The 11,762-nt window shown below is 24.0% G+C and overlaps 2 protein-coding genes across 2 annotated transcripts; both read left to right on the top strand.

The window, feature by feature from the left end:
- The first annotated feature begins 763 nt into the window (after nucleotides 1-763).
- On the top strand, nucleotides 764-1,607 carry ASPACDRAFT_111441 (uncharacterized protein). Its single transcript, XM_020195556.1, has 2 exons — nucleotides 764-1,029; nucleotides 1,107-1,607. Exons 1-2 carry the CDS (start codon nucleotides 893-895, stop codon nucleotides 1,564-1,566), a joined length of 597 nt encoding a protein of 198 aa, XP_020059915.1. The 5' UTR covers nucleotides 764-892; the 3' UTR covers nucleotides 1,567-1,607.
- Nucleotides 1,608-2,159: 552 nt separating this feature from the next.
- On the top strand, nucleotides 2,160-3,220 carry ASPACDRAFT_111440 (uncharacterized protein). Its single transcript, XM_020195555.1, has one exon. It carries the CDS (start codon nucleotides 2,207-2,209, stop codon nucleotides 3,152-3,154), a length of 948 nt encoding a protein of 315 aa, XP_020059914.1. The 5' UTR covers nucleotides 2,160-2,206; the 3' UTR covers nucleotides 3,155-3,220.
- Nucleotides 3,221-11,762: the final 8,542 nt, after the last annotated feature.

Raw genomic sequence — 11,762 nt, 5'->3', positions numbered from 1 at the left:
GTTTAGACCTGCTTAATATCTGGGAAGGAATTTAGGAAGACGACAGTACATCTATCGTATGCTGACAACTGGGTGCCCATATCTATCGTGGAGAACGATGTTGAAAGTTCATTTACACATATACAGGATATGGCGATTTTTGCCTCGCAATAGGAAATTTACAGGTATAATCGGTGGCCACTTGATGCAAGAGCTCAAGTCTTCTTTCAAAACCCAACAACAGAAGAACTCTTCGCCCAAATAACAGGTACTGTCACGGCCTGACGGGTCAAGTCGTGTCATTCGAGCCTGGAAATAGGGGAGCCCGCGGGACACTTCACGTGTTTCTTTATGATCAGGGCCGAGAGCCTTTTGTGGCCTACCAGTGCACGCTGATACATCTTTTCCTTCAGCTTGCCTTTACCAGGATTGTTTAGAAATTCCAGATCACAGTTCTTTCCTACGTAAAAGCTCCTGGGAAACAGCTGTATCAGCTGGGAATTCTACAAGGAAAATAGAAAGAGCTGTGCCGCATACTGCCAAGAAAGGCGTCCACGAATACCAAGGGTGTTCTCATTCGGGTTCGGAATTACGGGGTTGTTTTAATTAGTTTCCAACCTCGTCATGGTATTCTGATAATTATGCCAACCTAGAACCACCCATGAGAGAGAGAGCACGCCATGGACCGAACCGTTCCGGCCACTAGTGCGGGAGGCGCAACAGCTGGATAACCGGATCTCCGTCCGTGCCGACCAAGCGGCTGACCGTCAGTGTTGTCGGGCTGAATCGCTTCGTATTTATTTGACGAGCCTGCTGGTTTACAGCGTGCATCACAGCTGCATAAACTTTTGAATTTTACTATAAGTCCTCAGCAAACTATATTTCCAGACAGCTCTCAATGCAATCTTCCATAATGGACGATCTTGTTTCAAAAATCGAGATCCAATCGCTGCTCATCCGCGAGCGATACTACCGCGATACAAACCAATGGGCAAAGCTCCGGTCCAGCTATCATCCGGATACATCGAAGACGCGCATCGACATTACCTGGTAAGCCGCCATGCAGAGAAATGCAATGCCATGGAAAACTAGATTGTACACCATCTCTAATGCAGGCTATACCATAGGTACCAGGGTGATATTGATGGATTTGTGTCCGGTTCTCGCGCCATGGCCACCAGTGGTACAGGCGCCATCCATACCATCTCGCCGGTGGAAATTCACTTAGAGAGTGACAAAGCCCTCGCGGAGTCCACGGGATCAGTCTCAATCCGTTTTCCGTATAGGGGTCGGAGCTACGACTGCGTTGCAGTGACGCGATTTATTTCACGTTTGGAGAGGGTATCCGGCCGATGGAAACTCCTTTCGCTGGAGGCAATTTATGACCGAGACTGGATAACGCCAGTGCTGCCGTACGCATCAGATAACGTGTTGCCACTGCCTGTCGAAGGGCGGGAGAGCTACAAGTGTATTTCCTGGGTCCTTAGCCTGAGAGGTTTCACAATCAAGCCAGATTTGCCGGGCGTGGACGACCCTGCATCCTGCGCGCGGCTGATGGAAGAGAGTATGAAGTGGCTATATGGATGATTCAAAAACAAGAATTTCATGGCTAGTGTATGGATAGACTGAAAAAAATGATCTATGTTACATTAAGATGACGTTCTTTGGGTTCCCCCGAAGGGCACAATCTTTCGAACCCATGATACTCGTCTAATATGGGCAGTGGGTTGCAAAATTACCTCAAGCTCCACCTGAAGCCTTATAATTAAACCCAAGCCGGCTTTATATAGCGGCCAAAGATAAATGGGCCTTTCCTGCTTCTACGGTATTCCTCTTTCGTTCGGACCGAGGCATGTTGAATTGGCTCGATGTTTGTTATGGGATCCCGGTACAGATCTGTATAGCCTACCCACCAAGTGTCGGTATTACGGATTTGACTAAATTCAAGGCCGGAATTAACGGCTCTACCCAGATTTGCAGCAGGAATATAGGGAACGACTAATAGATCCATAAAATTGAAATACGGCAAAAATAATTTTACCGATTGTTATATCGGATGACAAGCCTTCCGGTGGCCGACTTATCTCCACTTCAACCCAGATGAGATGATAACGTGACTCACGCTTCACTAGTATATAATACTACTGCTAACTGCATATTTTTGACTTTCCCTTCTTCAACTCGTCCCTCCTTGTCATTCACAGACTACAAGATAACATCAATAACAATGGAATATTTCGAACTCCCTCTATCAAGCAGTGGCGTCATATCCGGTCGCTATAGCATCCCGTCTAGAGATCCTAGATCACTACAGAATCGGCCACTTATTGTATGCATCCCGGGTGGCAGCTATGGGGCCCGATACTTTGATGTAGAGGGCACCCAGTCTGTCTTGGAACTCTCAACATGTCTCAACATCCCGGTAATCGCACTGGACCGACCTGGCTACGGAGCAAGCACGCCAGCCCCCAACATCGAAAATGCACCTACTTATGCGCAAGCACAAGGGAGGTACTTCAATTCAACGATTCTTCCTGCATTGTGGCAGGCTTTTGCAACTCGTGCAGAAGCCTCATCAATGGTGCTGCTGTCACATTCTATCGGCGCAATGATCGCGACAATCTCTGCTGGGTGTTACACCGGGCTTGAGAAATATCCGCTGGCAGGTATTATTACTTCTGGAATTGGCAGCGAGCTTGTGGAAGGGCCCAAAGACCATATGATACATCTATTAAGTGGAGACGACGACCTCATTTACTTCGAAGCAGTAGCAAAGGACGCCATCATGTTGCAGCTACCGCATATGAAGCTCGCACCGCCAGAGATGCGACAATTTACCGAACAATTGAACGAACCGGTACCCAGTGGCGAGCTGCGGGATATCAACACGACCTGGCTGAATTACTGGAAGCAGTATTCTATGAAAGTCACAGTCCCGCTACTACATGGCTTGAGTGAATTTGATGGCCTCTGGACCTGTTCTTCGACGGCTCTTGAAGCGTACAAGGCGGCCTTTCCGCGAAGTCCGAAGGTGGCCTGTGAAAGGATCCCAATGGCCCCACACTGTATCGAGCTGAGCTTCCAAAGTCATGCCTGGTATATGAAGTGTTTCGCGTTTGCCGTTGAGTGCACGGTATCACAATCGCTCCAGAGTGCATCGCCTACATCCTTTTAGATCTTGCTTGTTTAGTTCATCACCTTATAGACAAATATAACATCTGTATTCCAGGAATTTTAGACCAGTATAAGAAATAATTATACTCTCTATCTATATATTTAAATATCGATTATTTATATTAAATTAGATTTTCTATTTTTAGAAACAGATTATAATTAGAAATTATATTTATAAATATTATAATTATTTTTATTATATACAGTCTATCTGTCAACCATATGGCCAGCTGGGAGCCTCAGGCTCACCAGTTCGCTGCCTCAGTTTCACCAGTTCGTGAAGTGGAATTCCGAGTTCCGGTGATCCTTCAGCGGGGAAAATAACCTTAAACAATCTTCTTCTATTCATCCTATTATTTCTATTCAATAGGAATTTATTGATTTTTTTCTTTTATATATTCTTCATATGTTTTTCATATAATTGTGGAAAACCTTAGAGTAGAATTGTTACAGGGCGGTAGAGTGGCTAACGGCCAGGTCAGGTCAGGTTAATTAAGATTTTTATACCTGACCGCAGGTTATGGTCAGGTATAAAAATATATATATTCCTGACCGGCTTAACCTGCGGTTAACCGGCGGGGCTAATTTCTCAGCAACTAAGCTTATTTTGGAAGACGGTAAAAGGAGGCAGAATACTGCTGCCTGATTTTGGTCTGATTTTGGTTTATTTCTGTCTAATTCTGTCTAATTTATATCTAATTTCTGTCTTAACTAGCCTTTTTAGAACTAGTGCAGGTAGAACGGTTAACCGCGGTTAACCGTTCTACCTGACGGTTAATCTGATTTTATACTTTAATCTGACCGCCAGGTTATGGCCAGGTTAAGGTTAAGGTATAACGGTCAGGTTAAGCTACTCTACAGGGCGGATGGATTGTGCTAATCGAAACATGTCTTAAAATAAGAAGAAATAGCTGAAGAGCTATTTTATCTATTCGTACGAAATTCTTTTATATATATTAAACTAGTATTAATTTAATATACAATATATAAAGTCTTAGACACTGACTGATATTTGAAGCTGAACTTTATATTAGAATATTAATTTTATAATAAAAGTTTTTTTATCTTTCTTTTATAGCTTCTATTTATATAAATAATTGTTTAAAATTTTAATGTTTTTGAATTTAAATAATATCGTAACTGGTTAGTAGACAGTATATATATAAATAAAATCTATTTTATTTAATATAATTTTTTATATAATTTCTTTCTATCTATTAAATATTATGATTTTTTAATAAATAAAATCTTTTTTTATATTATTTATACAATCAATTCCGGAAATATAATCAGACTTAGCTATTAGTTTTATAAATGAATAAATAATATACAAAATATTATATAAAAAGACTATCTTCTTCTTTTTTTAGTTTTTTTTTTATATATATTTTTTTTATTATCAGTCTGCTTTCTTTTTATATATATAATTTCTATTATTTTTTTTGATATTTATATAATATCTTCTTTTTCTAATACTAAGACTGATAAGTCTAAGTAATTAAATAATATATTAATTTTTATTTACTATAATTCTTTTTAAATCGTTATTATTATTACTAATTATAATTTATTTTCTTTATATATTATATAATTAATTATAATCTCTATACTAGTAATGCAGAGTATTAAATTATTATATAATTAATAATATATAAAAATAAAATTTTATTTTAGCTTTATTATATTTGAAATTAGCAGTATATTTAATATTTTCTTTATTATAAATTTAAAATAAAAGTCGGTGTTTTTACTATAGTTTGGATAAAAAAATTTAATAGAATTTTGTTATAGATAATTCTTATAATTATAGCAGATTGTCAACAATCAACCTACATATTCTCTGTATAATAGTTATAATATTAATAATTCAGATCTTCTTTAATATTTAATTTCTAGGATTTTATTAAATTTTTAAAATAATAAGAATTAGTCTTAAAATAAACAGACTGCTACTATTTTATATCTAACTAATTCTTTTATTTTTTATAATTCTAATTTTTTTTTAGTTATCTATAAAATATAGTATATTACTATAATTTTTATATTTAAATAATAGTTTAAAATCGGAAATTTTTTTCTATTATTAATAGATTTTTATTTTTATTATTAGATTCTTCGGTAGAAAATCTTACTGTAGTTAGAAATACTATTAATTAATTATAAAATTATTAATAATTATAAAAATAAATTATTAAATTATAATAAAAAATTTAATATAATAATATTAAATTAATATTAAATTAATAATAAAAAACTTTTTTTTAAATAAATTTAAAATAAATATTAAGATTAAAGATATTCTGTAATTTGAATTTTTTTTAAAATATAAAAATACCAGAAGTAGTTTTATAATTTAGATTATAATTTTTAAAAAATATTATTTAAATTTTATAATAATTATTATAAAATTTTTAAAATTATAAGTTATATAAGTATAATCTGTCAGCAGAGATAGTATTATTATTTTAAAAAAATTACTATTAAATTAAAAAAAAATATTAATTATTTATAGTTTTTTTTATTAATATTTTTTTTAATTCGAAATACTGCTATTTTTAAATTTAATATAATAAGTTAGTTATAAAAAAGCTCGATAATAAAGTAATTAAAATTTTTATAAATTTTATATTTATTTTAATATTTTAAAACAATACTTTTTTAAAATTATTAATAAAAAATATAATTATATTTTTTATAAAGCTGTTTTTTAATTTTAGTTATTATATCAAAAAATATATATACCAACTGTCAGAAGAATAAAATAAAATAGTATTTTTTATTATTTATTATTAAAATTTATATATATAATAGTAAAAATATAAATAAGAATCCGACGGATTTAATATATTATAAAAATAATTATAGTTTTATAAAAATCTTTAATCTTTTAATTTTAAAACTAATTATTCTAATCTAATTAGAAAAGTTTTATAATATTTTTTATATAATAGTACTGAGCATTTTATTAATTAATATTTTTAAAAAAAAAATTAGTTCGAATTTAAGAACTGTAAGTTAAAAAAAATAATATAAAAAAATAAAATAAATTAAAACTAATTTTTCTATTTTAATTTTATATTATAAAATAAAAACCGCCGATAAGATATTAATATTAATACAGATATTTTATATTAAAAAAATCTATACTAATATTAATAATTATATAATATATAATTCAATTAGTATTTAATTTATATAATAATATTTTTTTTAAAATTATTAAAATATTTATTTCAGCTGAAAATAATTAATTATACTGTTATTACTAACTATAATATATAGATCATTCTACTAAATATTATTAATTTAAAAAAATATAATATTATTTTATTAAATTTTATACTATTATTTTTCAGAACGTCTCTATATTATTTTCTATAATTATTTTATTTAATTATAAGATTTACTTATTTTTAATAAAATAAGTAATAATAGTTTAAATTTAATAAAATTTATAAATTAAATTTTTTAGAAGTTTATTAAAACTTATCAAAATTATATTTATATTTATATTATTATTAAAACGGTAGAAAAACTATAGCTTTTTAAAGATAATAAATTATTAGAATATTATTAAAATAATTCTATTTTATTAGAATTAGTCGAATTTACTAATATCTTTTTATTTAATTAATCTAAAAATTTTTTAGAGTATTATAATAAAAATTATATTATTAATTTTTTTGAAAATAAATTATCTCTGTTTGGACCTATCTATTCTCTTTTAAAAAAAAAACTTTTAATATTTAAAGATTATATTAATAAAAATATTGTAAATAAAAAAATATATCTATTTAAAAGTTTTATAAAAGTTTTTATTTTTTTTTATATTTAAAAAAAATAAAAGTCTGTAATTATATATAAATTACTATAGATTTAATAAAATTAGAATAAAAAATTAATATTTATTACTTCTAATTTTTAAGATTTTAGATTGTTTTATCAGATATAAATATTTTAGTAAAATTAATATTTAAAATACTTATTATTAAATTTATATTAAAAAAGAAAATAAATAGAAAACTGTATTTTATATATATTATAATTATTTTAAATATATAATAATACTGTTTGATTTAACTAATATATCTACTTTTTTTTAAAATTATATATATTTTATATTATAGAATATTCTTAATATTATTTATATTATATATCTAAATAATATTTTTATCTTTTTAATAATAAGATATAAATATATTAAATATATTAAAAAAAGTATTAATATAATTATAATAAATTAATTTATATATTAAATTATCTAAATACTTTTTTTTAGTAATAAGTTAAATTTTTTAAGTATATTATTTTTTTTATAGATATCATAATAGATTCTAACTAAATTAAAACTATTATTTTATAACTATTATTTATTATTTATTATAATATTTAGATTTTTTTTAATTTTTTTAAAATTTTATAACTTCTACTGCAGATTTATTCGCAACTTTTTTTAATAATATTATTTTTAATAAATTTTCTAAAAGAAAATTAAAATAATAAAAAATTTAAAATATATTAATTATTTCTAAAAGAAAGACTGATATTTCGCCGGTTTATTAATATATTTTAAAGTATTTTTTTTATTATTTTAATTTAATTTAATCTATCCGAATCGAAACCGATATTTATAATAAAAAAATAATAGATATTTTAATCTAATTTAAACTAAACAAATAATATTATATAATTATTGTTTAATTAAGAAAGTTTTCGGATGTAGAATTTAATTAAAAAATTTTAAATTAAGAAACTTTTACTATTATCTATTTTTTTAAATCTTAGTATTAATATTTTAATAGAACTCAATATTTTATTAAATTTTTATTTAATTATATAAATTTTAGATTATTTATAAATCAGCTCCACCTTAATAAATATTAAATATATTAATATATAATTCTAATTTTTTTAACTTTATAATTAAATACTAATTAAATAAGAACAATCCTGCTAATATTCTATTTAAATTATTTAAACTAATAAAAAGCTTTTATAATAATAATATTATATAAATATTTTATAATCAGTTAGTATCTATTTCAGCAGTATTTAAAATTAATAAATTCTAATTTAAATATAATAAAATATTTTTATAAAAAAATTTAGATTTAATATTTATATAATATTAAACAGATCTACAGATACTGCTAATATAAAATTAATTAATTAAACTATAATTTATATAATAAATTATAAGAAATCTGCTAGTATTATAGTTATAAAAAAAATAAATAAAACTAAAAAGATTTATAAATCTAATTATAATAATAATTTAAAAAATTTAATTAAAATTTTTTTAAAATTAAGATTCTGAATTTCAGAAAAAAAAATAAACTATTTAAAAATTATAAAAAAATAAATATTTTATTTATATCTTTTTAAAAAGTATATTCGGTTATATAATATATTTTATATCTTTTTATTAAAATTTTAGAAAAATTAGAAAAAGACGGTTCTAAAAATACTACTAATATTAGATCTGAATAATAATAAAAAATAAAAGATAAAATAAATATTAAATTAGTAATATTATTAAAAAGATTAGTTTTATTTAATAAAATAGTAAGAATAGTTCTCCGAATATAATTAATAGTTATTAATAAAAAAATTTAATAAATATTTAATAAAAAAATTTATAAATTTAATAATCAGATTATATTTTTCTATTTTATAAAATATAGAGTAAGATTAACATACAGTAGAAATAACAATAAAATAATTATAAAATATATATAATATATATATAATTTATAATAAACAAATATAAATATATTATATTATATATTTATTTTATTTACAACTACGTATATAAACTATGAATAAAATAATATTAAAAAAACCTAGATAATATATATTTAATAAAATTATTAAAATTAAAAAATAATTAAATAAAAACTGTCAGTAGGAGATATTACTGTATAAAAAATAAATATAAAATATTAATAAAATTATAAATTATAAATAATATTAATAAAAAAATATTTTTAATATTAATAATATACTATTTTTCTTACTATTTCTATTAATATAAAAATATATAATCTTACAGATTATATTATTCAGATAAAAGATTATTATATAATATTAAAATAGATAGCTAATATTATTAAATAAAAAATAAAAATATATATATAAGTCTTCGGTCTGAACGGTAAGAATATAATATTTTATAATAAAATTATAATAAATAATTAGATATTTTTATTAAAAAATTAATATAATTTTTATAAATAATTAATATTATTTATAATTATAGCCTTTTTAATAGCAGCTGCTATACTATATTTAATATAATAGATTTTTTTTATATTAAAAAATTGAATAATAAGATTAACAGCTAAAAACCCGAAAAGACTATAAAAAACAGAATTATATTTTTTTTATTTATTTTTTTAATTAAAAAAATTTAATTAATAAAAAATTAGTAGTATATTAGTGGTATTATCTAATATTTCTAATACCGTTTAATATATAGTTAGCTGGAGTTCGAAATTTTTTAAAAAAAAGAAAATTTATTAAAAATATAATTTATTTTCTAACTAGTATATTATTAATATTTTATTAATAAAACTGTATTAAAAATATATCCAAATTTAAATTTTTTACTAAAACTATACTTATAATTTTTTATATTAATCTAAAAAATATTTTAAATAAAAGAAAATATTAGAAAAACATAAAATTTTAATTAAAAGATAATAATTTACTGTAGAAGATATAATATTATAATATAAATACTACAGCTATTTATTAATATTTTTAGTAATATTAAAAAAATATAAAATATAAATATTATATATATATATTAAAATGAATAAATAAATATAGAAACAGCAGAAAAATATAAGTTTTTTAATATAAAATAAATAATACTAATAATATTAAGAATATTAAAAAAAATATATAAAGATATATTTATATTATTAATATTATTATTAAAAAATTATAGTCTAAAATAGAATAATATTATTTATAATATATATTTTAAATAAAACTAATCTATAATTTTTTATTATCTATTATTATATTTTTAAAAATAATTAGTTTTTATATCCAAATAGTAGTATTATACTGTTATTATATTATTAAAAACAGCTGTATATAAAAGAAAATCTAATTATTATAAATAATTTTTATAATTATAATAGATTATTAATAATTTATTTATATATTTTTATATAATAATTATAATATTAATAATTTAGATTTTTATCAGTATTTAACTTCTAGGATCTTGCTAGATTTTTAGAATAATAAGGATTAGTCTTGGAATTAATAGACTGCTACTATTCTATATCTAACTGATCTTTTTCTTTTACAGTTACTTTATCTATTTAAAAATAATAAATTATAAATAATTTTTTTAATACTTTTTAATAAATTATATATTTTTTATATATGATTTATAAATTAAATATCCCGATCTGAGACTATAATCTTTAAAAAATTATATTATTTAAAAATTATTTTAATTAAGATTTTAGCTGTATCTTTAACAGTAATTTTTTTATTATATAAAATATTATTTTTTTGTTAGTTTATTTATAATTATAAAAAGATTTGTATATATTAAATCTATTTAAGATTAAATTTTATTATATATATCTTTCTATAAGTTTATATAGCTCGAAGAAGTATTTTAAATTTTTATAATTAATTATTATTATAAATTCTAATATTAAATATAATTTAATATTCTATATTTTCAGATATTATATAACTACTAGTAGTCTTTTATTATAAACTCTATAATTATATTCAGCTGGAATATTTTTTTTAAAAAATAAATATGAAAATATAGCTTCTTATTTTTATTTATTTAAAAAAATATTTCTTTCATATTTATAGTCTGAAAAATCTGTTTCTGTCAACTATATAGCCAGTTGGTAGCCTCAGGCTCGCCAGTTCGCCACCTCAGGCTCCCCAGTTCGCTGCCTCAGGTTAGCCAGTTCGCGGAGTGGATTTCCGAGTTCCGGTGACCCCTCAGTGGGGAAAACGGCCTGGAACAATCTTCTTCTATTCATCCTATTGTTCCTGTTCAATAGGAATTTATTTATTTATTTACTTTCATGTGTTTTTCATATGATCGCGGAAAGCCTCGGAAAATCAACATGGCTATTCAGCTATAAATAAGAGGTCAATTCCTATTATTCTTTTAGTTAGTAGAGCAAGCAGTTTCAGTTCAGTTTCAGTTTAAATTCATTCAATCAGTTTAATCAGTTACTTATTCAAGAAAATTAATTTTATCTATCTTTTACTTTACTTTTACTTTCACTTTACCCCTTACTTAAATTTTGTATGGAATCCCATATAAAGTTTGAGTGAAAAGTAAGGTTTTATTAAAGTGGAAGTGAAGGTATTCAGAATTCTTCTTAGTTTCTATTATTATTATATATTTAGAATTTAAAAGATAAAGAATTAGTATAATTATAAACTTTTTTTTTAATATCTAAAAGCTTATTTTATATTTTTAGATTTATTAAAAGAACCAGATTTTTAATTAGATTTATAGATAGTCGTACGATGGTTGAGAATCTAAAGATAAATTTATATAAAAATTTATAAATTTTAAAAAAAATTTAACTGTTTTTATTAATTTAAATTTT

This window comes from Aspergillus aculeatus (genome assembly GCF_001890905.1).
Source record: "Aspergillus aculeatus ATCC 16872 unplaced genomic scaffold ASPACscaffold_2, whole genome shotgun sequence".
In the NCBI taxonomy this organism is placed as follows: domain Eukaryota; kingdom Fungi; phylum Ascomycota; class Eurotiomycetes; order Eurotiales; family Aspergillaceae; genus Aspergillus; species Aspergillus aculeatus.
This window is presented reverse-complemented; position numbering and strand designations above follow the sequence as displayed.

Excerpts from the sequence above, each read along its gene's own strand:
- ASPACDRAFT_111441 (XM_020195556.1), top strand. The coding sequence starts at position 893 with ATGGACGATCTTGTTTCAAAAATCGAGATCCAATCGCTGCTCATCCGC. Across the intron at positions 1,030-1,106 it reads ACGCGCATCGACATTACCTG|GTACCAGGGTGATATTGATG; the intron begins GTAAGCCGCCAT and ends GCTATACCATAG.
- ASPACDRAFT_111440 (XM_020195555.1), top strand. The coding sequence starts at position 2,207 with ATGGAATATTTCGAACTCCCTCTATCAAGCAGTGGCGTCATATCCGGT.